This window comes from Falco rusticolus, chromosome 4 (genome assembly GCF_015220075.1).
Source record: "Falco rusticolus isolate bFalRus1 chromosome 4, bFalRus1.pri, whole genome shotgun sequence".
In the NCBI taxonomy this organism is placed as follows: domain Eukaryota; kingdom Metazoa; phylum Chordata; class Aves; order Falconiformes; family Falconidae; genus Falco; species Falco rusticolus.
This window is the reverse complement of record NC_051190.1, coordinates 10,517,141-10,535,203: the sequence shown is the minus strand read 5'-3', so window position 1 is coordinate 10,535,203 and position 18,063 is coordinate 10,517,141. Positions and strand designations below refer to the sequence as shown.

Here is an 18,063-nt window from a genome sequence, read left to right as displayed (position 1 = left end):
GGAGCCATAGGGGGAAAAGAAGACAGACATGGCAAAAGAAGGTGTGGCAGAGTGCCACAGGACCCACCTGGCTGGCAGACACAGGAGTAGCTCTGCCACTCGTCTTTGCAGACGCTGTTGGCTGGGCAGGGGCTGGAGTCGCAGGGACTTGGCACACTGCAGCCAGCCTCCACCCGCAGGGCATGGCTGGGCTTGGGCAGCACAGTCCCAGTGACGCTGTCACCCAGTCGCACACCCTGCAATGCAGGCGACAAATTCAGAGCGAAGCTAGGACAGATGTGCGAGGCTCCAGTCCTGCCCTCCCACAACCCCCCCGGGGCAGCCGACCCCCATCACCCTTGCTGCGTTGATTTACAGCTGCCCCACAGCACCTCAGAGCCTTGAGTGCTCAGGGCGCGAGTGTCATCAGCAGCTGCCAGGCCTGTGTTTCCACCCCTCCATGTAACAGACGTGCTGGAAAGGGAAGGTTCAGAGCAATGGACTCACCTGTATGCAGCCCCTCAGCCCATTCTGCACTTCGCCAGAGCCCAGGACTCCCCCCACATGCAGGTGTTTCACCTTCAGGCCATGCAGTTCATTTCCAACAACCACCGTATCCTGCAGAAGGAAACAGAGTAACATGGGGCAACTGGCATCAGCTCTGCTCCAACTCTCTCTGAGGGTGCAGAGGCCCAGCCTGGCCGGTGTATGCCAAGCATTCCCCATAGCTCCTGTCCTGATGCCAGGGTCTCCAGCAGCACCTACCTGGTAGAGCCCAAAGTCCAGGGTGAGGGTGATGACATAGCGTGAGTCTCGCCCGCTGCGGACATCCCGCAGCTCCAGCTGGAGGTCATGCCATCTCCCATCACTGAGCCGCAGCTGGTCCAAGAGGAGGCTGGTGCTGCGCCCGGACCCCCTGCTCACCATGAAGGAGAGCAGGCCCCCAGCCAGCTGCAGAGAGGGAGCCAGCAATGGCAGCAGTGAGCAAAGACCTGGCCAATCCCACCTGCCTCCAGCCTACCCTCCCGCTAAACATCTCTCCCTGCAACCAGCCTCTGCTGGAGCTCGAGTCAATATGGAGGGCAGGGTCCTCCTGCTCTCCTGAGGCAGACAGCAGCAGAGGCTGGGGACATGGTGCTGTGGCTGGGGCTGTGGCCCTACCTGGCAAAGCAGGGTGGTGTACTGGCCAGCATGGGCTTGCAGAAGTACCCCGTCAGGCTGGCGTGTCCGAAAGGCTAGCCCCAGGTACCACGGCACCGAGATCTTCACATCTGTCTTGAAGTCCCAGGTCAGGACGCTGTTGCCCTGGAAATAGTGGGCATGGTGCATGGCTGGAAAGGAAAGTGGAGGTGAGGAGAAGGGACGGGCACTACACAGGGAGCATGAGATGCAGGGACAACAGAGCTGCTCCATCTGACATGGACCTCCCCTACTCTGTTTCCACAGCAACCCCAGCACAGCCTGGCACATACCCACCCTGCCCATGCCCAGCAGCACCCGCTCACTCACGATGGCGGCAGTCCTTGCCCCCGAAGCCAACAGGACAGAGGCAGGAGTAGGTCCCCCAGCTGACAGAGCAGGTGCCGCCGTTCTTGCAGGGGCTGGAGTCGCAGAACGTGTGCTTGGCATGGCAGCCTGCAGGCATCAAAGTCACCCACATCAGCCTTGACCTCCTCACCACCTCCCTGCAGCCCACACAGAGAGGCACCACTGCCCACCAGCCCTTCCCCTGGCTGCCAGAGGGGCAATCCCAGCCATTCAGCCTCTCCGCACAGGCCCTGCATGCTCAGGGATGAGGGTCAAGGCTGTCGCTGCTCCTTATGCCAGAAGAAAGACACTGCAGAGCTGGACTGACTACCTAGCATCTCCCAGACAAGGCCAGCTCTGCAGGCTCTGCACTTGGGATCAGGGGACATTTCCAGAACATTAGCTGGGGACCGGCTCATTTAGGGGGATCTGGAGGCCCCATTCTCCGATGGGAAGCTGCTCAGCTCCAGCTGTGCTGCCATGACGCTGTTACAGCCCAGCAGTGCTGACGGGTGAGCAGGAGAGGCAATTCCCAGGGCAGGGGCTGGCAGGAGCAAAGGCACTGGTACACTGGTACCTGCAGCAGTTCCATTGTTGGCGATGTAGGAGGCCAGGTCAATGCGTTTGCTGTCAATGTAGAGGTCTCTCATGCATCCCACAAAATCCCGGTGAGTGACAGGGAAATTTTCCGGCAGGTTGGGGACCCCTCCAAGGAGCAAGGGACCTGTGAGGTCCAGGGACCTACAAGGACAGAAGCCCAGTGCTTTAAGAACCACAGCGACCTCAGACTGGTCAGCTGGCTCCTCAGATCAAGAGGCTGGGAAGCAGACATCCTCAGGGACAGGCACACACAGCCAAGGTCCCAGATGTGAAGGGCTGACTCCACAGGACACCCAAGCGCCCTGCTCCTCTCCGCACTGCAGCAGAGCCCAGCACTCCCTGAGGAACTCACTTCTTCGAGCTGGTCTGCACACCCTCTGCAGCACAGGAGTAGTTCCCGATCTCACTGCCAAACTGCAGGGCCACTGAGGCGTCACATTCGTCCACTGTCAAGATGGCCACCTTGTCCTTGGAGGGGCCCTGCACCACCCCTAGGGTGTTGACCTTGGGCTGAAACCAAACACAGGGCATTAGCAGCACACAGGCCCCCAGACTCAGGCACCCAAGGGCCCACATGGCAGCAAGGAAAGGGCCTGAGTGTGGCCCAGGCACTGCTGCGCTGCTGGAGGTGTGAGCCAAGCAGGAGGGACGTCTCTGGCTGAGCCCAGCAAGCAGCGCCAGAGACAGGCATGGGCACGAACACCGCATGGAGTGCATTCCTGCAGCCTCCAAGTGTGGTCCTGAGGGTCAGTCTTCCCCTGCACCTGGCTGTCTGCTCCACTGCACCCATCCCCAAGGGCTGAAAACCACCTCTACCTTCTCTCCACAGCCTCCCCCATGGGGCAAAGCCAGAAAACAGGACAGCCAGAGCCACTCGTTGATGCCTCACAGGGAGAGACACCCACACGTGTAGGGGGACAGCTGGGACACACGTACCTTGTTGTAGTAGTGGAGCTGCAGCGTGTGCCACTGCCCATCACTCACCCCCCCCGGCAGGTAGGGGCTCACCACCGTGCTGGACTCCCCTGCAGGACAGGGATGATGGCACGCTGAGGAAAGCCGGACAGCCCTTGGATGCGCCCACCTCTCCTGCAGGCACCAAGCCCACTGCGCTGCCGATGGCCTCGCGCAGGGTTGGAGAAGGGCTTCAGGGAGACAAGCTCAGCAAACCAGCCTCTGCCTGCTGTGGTTTGCAGCAGGACAGGGGGAATCACAGCCCTGGGGCTACAGCCAGCACCCCAGGATGGCTCCTCTGTCTAGGCTGACTACCAGGGTGCCCTGGCACCATGGCATCTCGCCCCTTGCCAGCTGCTCACTGCTGGACCTTGCTCTGAGGAGACCAGTGCAACTAGAGCAGTAGCAGGATGGCCATCAGGCACTGTGTGCAGGGGAGGGGGGAGGAGCTGCTCCTGACACCCTTCGGGGCAGACAGGATGGGCACAGCAACAGCACAAGGCAGCTGGGATGAGACCAACAGGACAGCAAACACCCTCCAGGGAGGGTCCTCCTCTCCAGACTGGTTCATAGCAAGGCAGGAGGTGAAGCTCACAGCTCGTAACAGGGCAGAACAGCAGCAGAGCCCCCATAAGGGTTTATCCTGGATTGTACTCACAGCCCCGCTGCTGCACTTGCACTCCTAAGCCTAGGGAGGGTCCTGAGACACACACCCACCCCCTCTGCCATGCACTGACACTCACCAGCACCTCTCTCAACCCTGTCTCCCTACATACAGGCTCCATCCAGGCAGCAACCCACTCTCTCCACTCAGCACAGGTCTTCTCACAGCTTCCCACAAATCCCACGACAGGCAAGGCCAAGCCTACCTGTGGAGTATTTCAGCTGGACCTGCCCCTGGATGATCTCCACCGCCAGGAAGTCGTGCCTCTCATTCAGGCGCCCGTTGTAGAGCAGGAGGCCGCTGGGCTCCACGGTGCTGAACCTGGGGCAAGGGAGGAAGCAGGAGGGCAGGGCGTGCGCAAGGAGCATGCAGAGATCCTCGCTCTCCTGTGGCATGGCACCAGCGTCCCAGCACTGGGACAGGGTGAGACCCAGGCCTGGCCCTGGGTGCAAGCCCAGCTGGGAAGGGGCTGGGAGCTTGATCCAGGGGATGCTTTGGGAGCATGGGGGCCTGGCATGGAGGCAGAGAGTTGGCAGCCAGGAAGGGCAGAGGTACTGAAGGAAGGGATGAGGTGATGCCAGGGGACACATGCCAGTGCAAATTCAGAGCCCTTTGGCTAAAGGCAACAGGGCAGCCTCACGGCGAGGCAAAGCCAGTAACACAGGGGTCTGGAGAGCATCAGCAAGACCCTGGGCAGGCCCAGGGTGCACAAGAGCCACCAGAGCAGGGCCAGGTGAACTGGTGGGTGCTGACGTCCAGCAGAGGAATGAGAGCACTCACGAGAGGGCAAGGGTGAGGTGGAAGCGCTGGCGCAGGCCCCGGAACATGACGAAGGATCGTGGTGGGAAGGAGCGTGTGGACACCTCGCAGAAGGGCATCTCGAAGCCACCTGCCGGGCACTGGCAGTGGAAGCCCCCATCGGCACTGTTGGTGCAGGTGCCGCCATTGCGGCACACGCCGGGTACGCAGCGCCCTGAGCGGCTGTCCACTTCACAGTTCTCGCCTAAGGGGGAGTAAGACGAGAGGCTTGGGACAGAACCCAGCTGGGGAGCACACACAGAGCAGCCACCCATCCACCCCTTGCCCTGGGAGTGCAAGCATCCGCCCAGGTTTGGGGCAGGGTAGCCAAGGGGCAGAAGTCTGGGACAGCTGGGGGCCAGCAAAGGATGTGAGAACCCAGGCGTCACCCAGGGGTTCCCCACGGTAGCCAGCAAGCTAGCTACCACTGCCAGCCCTGCAGCACAAGCCACTGGCAGGATGGGATGCCAGCTCCATCTGAAGGGGCAAATTTTGACCCAGGGTGGCATGGGAATAAGACAGGAGGGGACTGATCACAGCTGGGCTGCACAGTTCTAAGGACGGAGAGCCAGGGAAGTCGTAGCGATGCTGAGAGTGTCTCCTCGGAGTGCCTCCTTAGGTGCTGCCAGCGCACAGACCTGGGACAGGCGTTGCAGTCCTGCCTCTGGGGTATGGGGACTGCCCAACGCCACTGAGCTCCCCTGCCAATAGCTACGAAAGACTCACCCACAGGACGAGGAACCTCCTAACCCTGCATGCAGGCTCTGATGTAGGAGCAAAAGCCAAGTGGAAACCAGTCAGATGAGGGACACCAAATACACTTGCACCTTGCTGGCATCAATAACGGGGATGCCCCAAGCCCCCTCAGCAGTGCGGGGCAGGGGGTCTGGCCAGCCCCTTTTCCCATGCTGTCCCTGCAGCATGCAATGCAGGGAACTGCTCAGCTGCAGCCCTAGGTCCTGGGCCCTACTCCCATTATTTGCTCCATGGCATGCAAGGATGAGGAGACAGCATGAAGTGACAGGGAAACGAGCTCATTAACCCTTCTGCTAATGGCTGTTCACGCTTCAAATGCTGGGGGTTAATTACCAGTGACTCTGCTTATCTCACCAGGAGCCACCGACAGGAGAGCTGCTCCAAGGCAGCCATCTGCTGCTGTGCTCCCTCCCGGCAGCGAGGGCAAGGCAGTGCCTCCTGCACCAGTAACCACAGGCCACCTTCCCTCACCCCCAGGTTGCCAGTGGCCGGTCACTGTCTCCACAGCCCGTTCGGGACTTGTGGCAATGAGACACTGGCTGGCCCAGGGATTCCCCCCATAGCCAGAACCAGATCTGCCTGGATCGGGTCCTGCCCGGTGGCGCAGCTAGGCCCAGCTTCCCCTTCTGTTTTTGGGCAGGCAGCAGCTCACCCACTGCACATGGGGCTAGCATGGGCCCTGCATCTCTGCGGACCAGCTGAAGACTGGCACAGGCTGAAACCAGCACCTCCAACAGCCCCAGAGCCCACCCACCCCACTGGCATGGGGCTTTCTGTGCCCCAGCCTGGTACAGTCCAGCTTGGCCTCCTACTCTGTGAAAAAGGCTAGGAGGTGGTGGCCAGGGTCCCCAGGAGCCCTCCGTGCCATCTCCCTACAAGACAGATTTCTACGGCAACCTCAGCCCTGCACATCCAGCACCATGGAAACACAGGGAGTCAGGAGCAGAGCTGGACCTCTGTGGGCAAAGAGGGGCTCTGACACCCGCCACCCTGCTGGGAAGAGCACCCCGCCATGGTGACAGCAATACCAAGGGACCTGCTCACCCACCTTCCCACAGCCCCCTGCCCCAGGCACTCACCACTGAAGTGCTGGCGGCAAACACACGTGTATCCCCCCTCCTTGCGGGTGCAGATCCCACCGTTCAGGCAGGGGTTGGAGTAGCAGAGGTTGATCTCTGTTTCACAGTAGTCCCCAGTGAAGCCCTGTGGGCAGCGGCATCGCAGGCCGGTGATGGGGTGGATGGGCCGAAAGAGGGTGGAGGGGGAGGCAATGAAGGGGGCTGAGCTGTCGAACTTGAGGACGGAGATGCACTTCATGTAGTTCTGGCAGGGCTCCCGCAGGCAGACGTTGTCATCGAAGGGTAGCACCTCCAGCATGGAGGCGCCCGTCAGCGCCATGCGCTTCATGTACAGCTGCTCCTGCAGCTCCTCCGAGCTGAAGTAGCGCCCACCTCGCGGCGCCAGGGCCGAGAAGCTGACGTTGAGCACTGTGCCACCCACATCTGTGTCATTCTGGATGTTGAAGATGAAGATGTCCTCCTTGGGCGTTGCGAGCACGGTGGCCACCCCTTCCAGGAAGGTGGCCAGCAGCGGGGAGAGGAAGCGCTCCTGCCACATGTTCTCCAGCCGCACCGTGATGCTGTTGGCCAACATGTCCTCCGTGATGATGAGCACCCGCAGGACACACTGGGCTGTCACGCTGTGGATCCCATCTGTGGGAAGGAACGGGGACATGCTGCAGGTCTTTGCCTGATGCTTGCAGGGTCTCCTCCCTCCCACCCCTGGGCAGAGCCTTGCACCCCACTGCTGTCCCCAAAAGGCCTGAGTACTTGGCTAAGGAAGCTTGGAGCCGCAGCCCCAGGGGCTAGCAGGGTGCCACCGGGGCTTGAGGGGGAGCGGTTGGTGTGGCTGCATCTTATCCCTCCCACCAGGCTCTCCCCTGAGCTAACTCCCACGTTTCCTCCCTGTATGGGATCTCAGCAGCAAACTGAGCTCTCAGGAACAAAGATGCTTGTGAGAATCAGGCAGAAGGAAGTCCCAGCAGGAGGCTGGGCAAACACAGGAGCCGATGCCAGGGCCTGGGGTGTTTTGCTCCCCCACTGTGCTCTGTCTGCCTCCCCCACGCTGCCTTTCCCTGCACTCTCCTCCTGCCATTTCCTTCCTCTCTCCTCCAGGGTCTTCAAGGCTTTTGTGCCAGTCTCCCTCCTTCCCCCCTTCTTACCATCTGCTCCACATCTCTTCCTCCCTTGGCCCATCTCTGGTTTGTTTAATTCTCTTTAATCTTTATTTTCCTTGGAAACAAACTCCCTCCCCTTGGGATCCCACACCACGCGAGCAATCTCCTGAGTGTGAACACAGGACCACGCGCACACACTCAAGAGCGTGCCCGCCTGCTCTCTCCCAGGACCTTGGCCATCAGCAGCATCTCACCCCCATGTCAGGCACACTCGCAGGCCAGCAGCTCAGGCTGCAGGGGTGCAGGCAGCACAGCACCAGCCCGGACAGACAATGGCACAGCTCCCAGCGCAGCACCCACCCCAGCAGCTATGCAGTTTGGGGACCCCTGCCTCGCCCCACCTACCCAGCTCCCAGAAACCCATTGGATCCCGCTTTGCAGCAGGTCATACTCTGCTGCAAATTAGGAAATACTGGCCAAGCTGGGAGCAGGACAGACAGACAGATGTGACCATATTCCTAATTCCTCCAGGAAACCCTGCTACAAGCACAGGCACGCAGCACCCCTCTCTGCAAGACAGAGACTATAATTATCCCAGCTGGGGACCTACCAGGCAGCAAGCCCCACACCTGGCTCAGATAAAACTCCCACCAGTCCCTTCCACAGCACGATTGTTCCCAGCCCATTCCCCAGCCTTGACACTGCCCAAATGCTAACTGCCTGGCTCTTTGCTGGGGCTTTTGCTCTTCCCCCTCTCTGCCCAAGCAGAAGTTTGGGCAGTGGTTTTATTTTTCAGTCATTAACTCTCCTTTCCATGTGACTCCAGTCAGTGGCTTTGCCAGGAGTTATCCCACAAAGCAGCCTGCCAATGTCCCCCTCGCTCAGGCCACCCCAGGCACCTTTGCTAGCGGCCTTGGCTGTGGCACCCAACAGGGAGAAGCCCACCTACTACTTCATTTGTCTATCACCTGCTGCTCCCATCTCCCACCCCACATTCACCTGACACCCCCAAAGCCCCATGTTTCCTTGGAAACCTGGCTCTCCACCATCACGCCGAGACAACATTTACATCAGCACATCTCAATGGTGACTCCCAGGACTATCCCTGGGTGCTGAGTTTTGCTGTAACATCCCCTACACGTGACCAACAAGTGGCAAATGCAAGCCACCCCCTTCCCCTGGGGACTTTGGGTTCAGCTGCCTGTGCATCTCTGCAGGCAAGGTCCCCAGAACGATGGGCAAGGAGTTTTCCAGGACACTTCTCTTTCCCTGTCTGCCATGCTGACCTTGGCAGGTAAATCAGCTCCGTGGAGACAGCCTCGTGCATCCCCTCCTGTGCCCTGTCTCAGGTTCAACACTCTGGGCCCTAATTTAAACACTGACACGGGAGACGGGCTTGTGAAAAGGTAGGCAAGGAGGGTGGATCTCACTTCAGGGGAAGAGCAACTAAAGCAAAGATGCGCCTAACACCGTCGAGAACAGCCCCTCCTCTCCCTCAGCCCAGCCCTCAGCTGTTCCCCAGCACATGCTGGCATGGGCAAACCTGGCACCCAGGGCTGGGCTGCTCATGCCCTGCCCCTTCACCTCGCGGCCAGAGAGCTGAAGGACGAGCCCTCAGCAGCTCTGGGCTGCTGGGTCCTCAGCAGCTCCCAGGGAGCAGCCATGTGGGTTATAACGAAGCACACTGGCGTGACCACCCTGTCAGAAGGGCCCTGCACCAAAGGTGCGATGGTCGGGTGTAGCACGCAGTGGCCCTGGAGGAACCACGGTGCATTACTGGTGTGTACACAGGAGAGCTGCTCACCTACTCATAGACTGTCATCTCTGCCCCTCTCTCAACCTGGGTATGACACCACCCTGTGCTGTTCAGAGCAGGGAGGGGACCCACAATCTCCAAGGTGATACTGTCCTCAGTGGTGTAAAGGCACAGCACAGCCCTGTGCTGCCACAGCTCCCCTGACCGCCCTTCCAAGCCAGACGTAACTGCGTGGCACACTGCCCGCACGCAGAGGTAACCTGGGCAGCTGCTAAAACGAGAGCTGCTACCAGGATGCACAGGACAGGCTAATGGACCAGACCATTGCCACCAGGAAGCCCTGGCCAGCCCATGCCGAGGCCACATGTGAAACAAGCCTGGGAGGCTCAGCCAGACCCTGCTCAGCAGTGACCCAGTGCAAGGTAGCACAAGGGGCAGCAGGCTTCCCGGCACCTGGAAATACATATATATACACAAAGTGCCTATCACCATATTGATAAACATTCTTTGGAACCACTCTTGACAGTTCCTCAGTGAGGACCAGGGGTGCAAATGCCAGCTCCCCCCACTCCCTGCCCATGCCCCAGTGCAAGCCTCGTGCAGAGCTGCCTTTACTGTTCCTCTCTTCCCATGGCTGCTGCGCTGCAAAGCCTTTTGATTTCCCTCAGCCCTGTTTGAAGTTTGCAGTGCACAAGGATTTAAAGATTGAAATGCCTCCCTTTTTCCCTCCTCTCTCTCTCTCATACTCTTCAGAAGGTGAAAGCTTCCCGGCGACCCTGCAAATTCCTGTGCAAGCACCAGCCTGCATGCTGGGCTGGTGCTCTGGAGATAAGGCTCCCACTGGGCTGGGGGAGCAGCGGTGCCAGTACAGTCACCCAGGAGCTAATCTCCCGGAGGAAGGGGGGGCTGCTTCTCTCTGAAATCAAAGTGCTTCTGCCCCACATGGAAGCAAGGTGAAAAATCACCCCTCTGTGTGACACCCTAACAGCTCTGACATAGAGAGCAGCACAAGCAACGGTTACCAAACAGCTCCATGAAGCACCTGGCTGGACGTGCCAGGGGATGTAGGCCTGCCTGGGCTCAGTGCAAGGCACTGGCATTGTCACCTGCATCCTCCGAGGCACCTTGTCTCTGCAAGAGGCTCATGGGCTGCCAAGATCACCCAGCCTGGGGAGGCAGGAGCAAGGGGAAAGCTACAGGACTGGCTCAGCCGCACTTGGCATAAGACACTCCCCAAGCCACCAGCAGCCTGGCATCCCTCTCTGACAGACCACCCGGCAGAGCAGCACCCCAGGACGCCACCAGTTTGACAGTAGCTCCCTTCTCAGTGGGAAGCTGTGCCATGTCCCCACTCCCTCTCCTCTCCCTTTGCCCCGCTCTCTGCAGTTTGCCTCTCTGGCCAAGGCAAGCATGAGCTTGCTTCAAGCCCAGCTGCATCCCACTCTCCTCTCTCCGCCTCATGATTCACCCAGAAGCAGCCACGAGGCCCAGGGGACAGCTCTTGCTCTCCCCGAGGGCTGCTCAGTGCCCAGCAATAGGCAGGTGGACATCTGCCTGATTTATGGCTGTTATTAGGCCTTGGCTGATGTGATGCTGAGTCCTGGGGCAGGCCAGAGGCCAGCAACGCCTCCCAGGAGCAAGGAGGCTGCAGTCAGGGAAGAAGGTGGGCTGCAGGGTGCCCAACACCTTTGGCGTTGCCCAGCTCACCACAGGAAAGCCCAAGTGCCCTTTTCCCAGTTCCCAGCAGCAACGGGGAGCCAGCCCTGGCCCCCCAGCACTCCTCAGTAAGCTCCCTCATAATATGCTGTCCCACCTCAGCATCACACCCAGGGCTGCCTCCCCCCTTGGCTCCATGCAAGGGGAAGCAGATGGTTAAGAGAATGACCTGCTGCAAATGGAAGCGGGGGAGGAAGCTACCAAAAGAAAGCCCAAAGCTGGCTGGAGGCACTGACCCCCCTGGGAGGCATTTTAATCACGACTGCTCAGCCTTTCTGATTAAATCCTGTGGCTGGAGCGCTGGTGCCTGGTGAATATTCATGCAGCAGAACAGGAGCCCTGAAAACATGCCTACAGGGAAAGGAGCAGGGAGACAGATGTGAGGGGCTCTTACCCCTGTGCTGGGCAGCACCAGGTCATCATATTTGCACTTCCAAGACTGACAATTACCAGCTTCAAAAGCAGCAAAGCTATAGAAAGAGCAGCTCCGGTCAGAGAGCAGGATGGGCAGCAGACTCCTCCCAGGGAGCTGCACTGTCAGCCTGGGAACGGAGCTCCAGACCCACACTGGAAACCTCTTGGGGGAAGCAGGGCTGCCAACCGCTGCCCAATGGTCTCCTGAGTCCGCCAGGGTGAGAGCCCATCTCTCCTGTCCTCCTGTGCTGCCAGAGGCTCTCTGGATCCCCAGGCAGCACCCCAGTCCACGATGCAGCACGAGGCATGGGCTCCAACCAACACTCCCACCCTAAGAGCCTTGGCATCATTAGCAGAGGTTCCCTTTCCCCTACAGCAAACATTCTGGCCTTCTGCATGCCAAGGAGCTCCAGGGATTGGGAAGAAAGCAGCTCAAACTGCCTCCCTGACCCAGAAGGGGATACACCCCTGACCCTCACTTGGGGGGACCGAGAACTCAGAAACAGGATCCAATGCATCACCACCTGTCCTCTTCTGAGCAGCAGAGCCAGCGTCCAAGAGAGCAAAAGCCACCACTCTGACTGCAACACACTGGGCGGCCACCCCAGAGATGGCCAGGGTGCTCAGGGGGCAGACAAGGGTAACTTTCACATTTGCAGCTGAGCAGCAGTAAAACACCTCCAGACAGAAAAGTCAGGAAAGGAGACAGGTATGGGTAAGGTGGACATTCCTCACCGCTTCTGAAGGGCTTTGGCAGACCTCTCAAGATTTTCATGATTCTCGACAGGTTAAGGAGATCTCCGAAGTAAACCAGACTCCACTTACCCAGCAGAAAGTATGAATGTCACTCTCCCGGTAGCTCTAAAGACGGGAACTAAAATAAAATAACCAAGAATACTCTAAAACCATTCCCTAACGAGGAACTGAACTCCTTAAGCCTCCCACCTTAACTCTGTGGTCAGCACCTCTAGCTGTGATGGACCTAACAGGGGAGAAAGCTCCTGAGAATGGGCTCCTCAAAAGAGGAGACGCATGCAAGCTGTGAAAGGCCAGCCCTTGGACCCTTGCCCAGCTTGAAAAAGATGGCTCTGATGTGTTCAGACATGGGAGTCAGGACAAATGTGCTCCAGGGGCGGTCTTCCCTGCCAGGCTGGGATTTTTGGTGAGGTATCTTGGACAAATGGGTCTCCTCACCAAGGCAAGCTCCTGGGCTACAGGCTGAGGAGCTGTGTACAAAGCTCGAGGGGAACAGAGGCAACACAGCAGCCACAGCTAGGCACGGCTGAGCCTCCACCCTTGCCACCCGCCCAGCAGCCTGGCCCAGTGAAACCAGTCTGGAATGGTATAAAGTCAACACGACATCAGTCTCCTACGATGTCCCGGCTTCACATTGCGCTGCTGGCCACGAACATAGCCCCACCACCCCACTGTCACCCTCAGCAGCCACAAGCAGTTTTTAGCAGCCATCTGCGAGGAGCTGGGGTCAGTTTTGAGGCTGTGAGTCCCCATGAAAGGCACTGGCTTGTGGTGGCCCAGTCTTCCCTGCCTCCTACAAAGGAGTAAGCTGAGAACACACACAGCTCACAGGCGGGCGGAAGGGCCCCCTGCCCCGTGTTTTAGGGGAATCCAGCCTCCCTCAAAGGGACCATAAAGCTCACAGGCAGGCAGGGAAGCTGCTCCCTCCTCAGATGCTGACCCTCAGGGCACCCACCTAGGTGCTATTGTTGCCTTCCTGCAGGAGGAAGGTGCTCCAGCACGGTGCTGTGCGCTGGCAAACAATGCAGCCAGGTCTGAATGTCCTGGCCACCAGCTCTGCAAACCCACCCGCACACCCTCCCCCTGCACACAGCAACAGCATGGGGCCAACACAGATGCCAGCTGGGCAGGGGACTTCAAACAATAAAGACAGAAAACCCAAACCAGACCTCCACAGCCAATATCAAAGATAACAAAAGGCCCATTTTCCAGTGTCTTGCTTCCCTCCCCAGTACGGCTCTTCCCCTTCCATCTTCTCCCCTCCTTCATGAGCACACCTCTCCCAGTCTCCCTTCCCGCTGGAAGATGACGACACTCTAATTGCAAGGGCCCCCTGGCCGCGAGGCTGAGGCAGCTTGACGCAGGACTTCAGGATGTGATTGTCTCCTGCCTTTGTGCAGGGTTAAGTGTGCGAGGAGGCAGGGCTTGCATAAACACACTCGGGCAGAAGCTGGAAAGGTCAAAACCACCCCCCATCTCCAGCAACGGGCATGTGTGTGCCTGCACCCACGCTCAGCCAGCCCTGCGGTTACAATTAAGCCCCAAAGAGCCCCAACCCACCGATGGGCTGGTGCCGGCCATTCAGGACCGCCTTGAACAGGTCTCCTCTTAAAGCCCTCGCTCCACCTTTTGAAAGAAATCTTCCCCTCGCTGAATAAGCTGGATAGAGAGAGGTAGAAAGGGAGGGCAGCTGGTAGTCGAGGGTCACGGGAGCACCACAATTTAACGTACGGCTCCCCAGGCACTCTTGGTAATTCGGCGCTTGGCCCCTCCAAAGAGGGCTCTTGCCCGCCCTCCCCCAGAGCCGCTCCTCAGTTCAGCGATGGTTGGATGCCTCCATTTCAGATCATGCATCCGCGAGCAAAGAAAGGCTGATGGTGAAGGCAAAGCTCAGGCAGTGGGGAGCTCCAGGTCCAAACCCCGCCTGCTCACAGACAAGCCCCTAGGTCCCTCTTTGCCCTGCCCTCAGCTGAGCCGGAGGGGGCCCCAACGCTCCCCAAAGCCACCCTTGGCAGCTACCACTAGCATCTGCATTTGGATACAAACAACGTGAGAGTTTCAAGCACAGCGCTCTGAGGTTTGTCACAGCTGTGCCCTGCAACACTAAGTTGGCTGCAGAAAGGTGATATCAGGTTTTAGAAGCCACACCACAAAGCGCAGGTGTTTGTTGGTGCCACAGCCAGAATCCGGACTGAACTGTTTGCTACCAGCAGACAGGTATTCATTTTTAAGAGGGCTCCCTCCACATCGAGCTCAATCCCTCCCTCTCGAGCAGAGACAGGGAAGCACTTGGTCCCAGAAGAGAGAAGAGCCACCCGGGCTTGGGAGCAAAGCAGCGTGCCAGCCACTGGGCTAGCAGCTTGGCCATCCCAGGAACCAGCTGCTTGCCTAGCCAGCACCCTACAGCGCACATCACAGCCTCGCTGGTGACAGCACCTCCAAAGGTGTCTCACTAGCAGCCATCCTCACAGCTGAGTAACGACGCTTTGTTCTTGCATACCACCTCTAGCCTCGGTCCCCTTACAGAGCCCCCTTACAGAGCGCTTCCCTGCAGCGTGCCCTCCACTGCCACCCTTCCCAGTCCCTCCAGCATCGTTCCCCGATTTGGAAGGGACTCCCAATCCAAATCTTGCTGCCAGTCCACAACCTGCACTCCCCTGATGCAGAATGGGCTCCCTGAGGGGGACCACGCAGAGCCCTCCACATAGGTGCTGCGCTAAAGGTTTAATGATTTAATGATTTTCACACCCTACCTGTCACAGTCACCAGCATCGAAGCCACGAGCGGACGGTTGTTGTCCAGCTTACGGCTCAGCCTTAGCTCCCCGCTCGATTGATTTACAATCAACAAGTGCAGTTCATTTCCCCGCTCGAAGGTGTAGAAGAGGCGGTCGGATACATCTGGGTCATAAGCTGGGACCTTCCCTATGACCCCCGAGGGGAAGGTGTTGGACTTATTGGACACATAGTTGTTGAACAGGATCTGAAAGTTCTTGAGAACAGGGCTGTTGTCATTCTGGTCAATGAGTTTGATGTGGACCGTGGCTCTGCTGACCAGAGGGGCAGAAGTAGCCTGCACTACAATCACGTACTCAGATTTTGTCTCATAATCCAGGTCTATCAAGGCTGTGAGCTCCCCAGAAAAGATGTCCATCTGGAATATCTCAGGGATGTTGCCTTCCACAATTTGATACATGATCTGGGCATTGGGTCCCTCATCCGGGTCAACAGCTGTGATTTGGGCCACAACAGAGCCTACAATGCTGTTCTCCTTTACCAATACCTCAAACTCTTCAGCGGGAAAGACAGGGGCGTTGTCGTTCACATCCTGAATGGTAACCTGGATATGGACAGGAGTTCGCTGAGGAGGGATGCCCCTGTCCACAGCGTACGCAGTCAACTCATAGATGGGAACATTCTCACGGTCCAGCCTGCGGACAGTGCGAATGATCCCCGAGGTGGGCTCTATGGTGAAGTCTCCATCCCCATCCTCCCCGTTCTGGAAGGTGTACTGCACTCGCCCGTTGGTGTGGGCATCCCTGTCAGTGGCAGAGATCTGGAGCACGCTGGTGAAGGGTGGTGCGTCCTCAGAGATCATGCCCTGGTAATGAGGGCTGACAAACTGGGGGGCATTGTCATTAACGTCATTCACCATGATTTCAACATAGGTAGTGTCCGCTTTCTGGGGGATCCCGTTGTCCTTGGCAGTAATAGCCAACGTGTACGTGACCTGGTCCTCATAGTCCAGTTCTGCCTGGAGAGTGATGGCCCCGGAGTCTGGATCGATGCGAAACTGAGGGACGTTGTCTTCTAGGTAGTATGTGATGCGGGCGTTTTCTCCCACATCATCATCTGTGGCGCTGATCACCACCACAGTGCTACCCACGGGCCGGTCCTCGTTAATACTCACAGAGTAGTGGGCACTCTGGAACACGGGCCGGTGCGTGTTGGCATCGGTGATGTTGATGTGAACATGGCAGTTGTCACGCAGAGTGCGATCGGAGGCTGTCACGGTCAGCACATAGCGCCTCTCCTGCTTGTAGTCCAGTGGCAGAGACAGAGTGATGAGCCCCATCCCACCTTGCGTGCTGATGGAGAAGCGGTTCCGTGTGTTGCCTCCCGTGATCTGGTAGGTGATGGCACTGTTCACATCCCGGTCAATTGCCGTGACGCTGAGGACACTGGTCCCCACAGCTGCATCTTCGTTCAGGCGGATGAAGTACTCCTTCTGAGTGAACTCGGGGCGGTTGTCGTTGACATCCATGACAGTAATGGTGACGCTGGCAGAGGCGGATAAAGACGGAGAGCCGTGGTCCCGAGCCTCTACACCAAAAAAATAGTGCTCGACTGACTCTCGGTCCAAGGGCCCGCTGACGGTGATCCACCCCGTGGCACTGTTCACCACAAAAGGCGTGTCAGCCGAGACCCCTGTCAGTTTGTACTCCAGGCGTGAATTCTCGCCGTAGTCTGCGTCCACGGCCTGGATGTGGATGACGGAGTGGCCAAGGGGAGCGTTCTCCAGGACAGAGATTTGGAAAGGGGTGCTGACAAAAATGGGGGCATGGTCATTGATGTCCACCACCTGGATGCTGGCCATGCCAGTGTTGTTAGAGAGGGGAGGGCGCCCCGCGTCCTGAGCCCGGATCCTCAGGGCGTACTCCCGCTCCACCTCAAAATCCAGTGGGGCTACCACCTGTATCTCCCCGGTGACGCTGTCGATGGAGAACTGGCCCCGGCTGTTCCCGCTGATGATGTTGTAGTGGACCAGAGCATTGTTGTCCTTGTCCAGGTCAGTGGCGGTGACGCGCAGGATCTCGGTATGTGGCCGTATGTCTTCCCTCACCTGGACGATGTAGCGCTTCTCACTGAACTGAGGGGTGTTGTCGTTCTCGTCAAGGACCGTGATGTAGACCTTGACCGTGGCGGAGCGGGGCCCTGGCTCCCTCCCCTGATCATTGGCCTCCACCACCAAGGAGTACCGCTCCATCTTCTCCCTGTCCACCGGCCCGCTGGTGGTGATGAGGCCGGAGCGAGGGTCGATCTCGAAGACGGCGTGGGCGGCCCGCTCATTGACGAAGCGGTAGCGGATGTTGGCGTTGGGCGGGGAGTCGACGTCGGTGGCCCGCAGCTGCAGGATGGGGTACCCCTCCTCCACGTTCTCCCGGATGGTCTCCCGGTACTCGCCCTGCTCGAAGACGGGGTCGTGGTCGTTGCGGTCGGCCACGGCGATGGCCACCATAGTGGTGGCGGAGAGCCGGGGTGCCCCGTGGTCGGCGGCCGTCACGCGGAAGTAGTGCAGCTCCATGCTCTCGCGGTCCAGGGCCTGCGTGGTGGTGATGAGCCCGGCCCGCGGGTCGATGCTGAAAAGCTCCCGCGAGCGGCTGTTCATCAGGGCGTCCATGGAGTACACCAGCCGCCCCGCCTCGCCCCCGTCGGGGTCCTGGGCCGCCACCGCCACCACCGCCGTCCCCGCCGGCTGGTTCTCCGCCACCTCCGCCTGGTAGTTGTACTGGGGGAACAGCGGGTGGCGGTTGGGGGCTGCGCGCCGCCCCCGCCGCCCCGGGGACGGGGACAGGAAGGGCGGCGGGCGCGGCGGGGCGGCGCGGGGCGGGCAGCGCGACGGGGAGCGGCGGCGCGGCGCGGCGGGCAGCCCCGGGGGCACCGGCGCCGCCCAGCACGGCGCGGCGGCGGGGCAGCCTCCGCGGGCCGGCGGCCCCCAGCCCGGCGGCGGCGGCGCGGCGGCGCCCAGCCCGGGGGGGAACAAAGGGAGCAGCAGCAGCAGCGGCGGCAGCAGCAGCGGAGGCGGCCCCCGGTGGTGGCGGTGGCGGCAGCGGCAGCGGCTCGGGGCGGCCGCCGGCTCCTCCGCCGCCATGGTGCCTCGGCGGCCGCCGCCCGGCCGGGCGCACGGCGGCTGGGCTCGGCGCCGCCCCCGCCAAGCGGCGGCGATGGCCGCCCCCCGCGCCGCGCC

The 18,063-nt window shown here is 59.7% G+C and overlaps 1 protein-coding gene across 1 annotated transcript in view; it reads right to left on the bottom strand.

Annotated features, from left to right (window-relative positions):
* The window catches only part of CELSR3 (cadherin EGF LAG seven-pass G-type receptor 3), a 34,238-nt gene extending 16,538 nt beyond the window's left edge, over positions 1 to 17,700 (bottom strand). The window contains exons 1-12 of the mRNA XM_037384945.1: positions 14,850 to 17,700; positions 6,358 to 6,990; positions 4,505 to 4,727; positions 3,930 to 4,045; positions 3,043 to 3,131; positions 2,459 to 2,616; positions 2,084 to 2,247; positions 1,489 to 1,614; positions 1,141 to 1,310; positions 745 to 930; positions 487 to 597; positions 68 to 236 (exon numbers count right to left, since the gene is read on the bottom strand). Coding sequence (XP_037240842.1) covers positions 68 to 236; positions 487 to 597; positions 745 to 930; positions 1,141 to 1,310; positions 1,489 to 1,614; positions 2,084 to 2,247; positions 2,459 to 2,616; positions 3,043 to 3,131; positions 3,930 to 4,045; positions 4,505 to 4,727; positions 6,358 to 6,990; positions 14,850 to 17,496 — 4,792 coding nt within the window. The 5' untranslated portion in view covers positions 17,497 to 17,700. The remainder of the gene's footprint in view (positions 1 to 67; positions 237 to 486; positions 598 to 744; positions 931 to 1,140; positions 1,311 to 1,488; positions 1,615 to 2,083; positions 2,248 to 2,458; positions 2,617 to 3,042; positions 3,132 to 3,929; positions 4,046 to 4,504; positions 4,728 to 6,357; positions 6,991 to 14,849) is intronic.
* Positions 17,701 to 18,063: the final 363 nt, after the last annotated feature.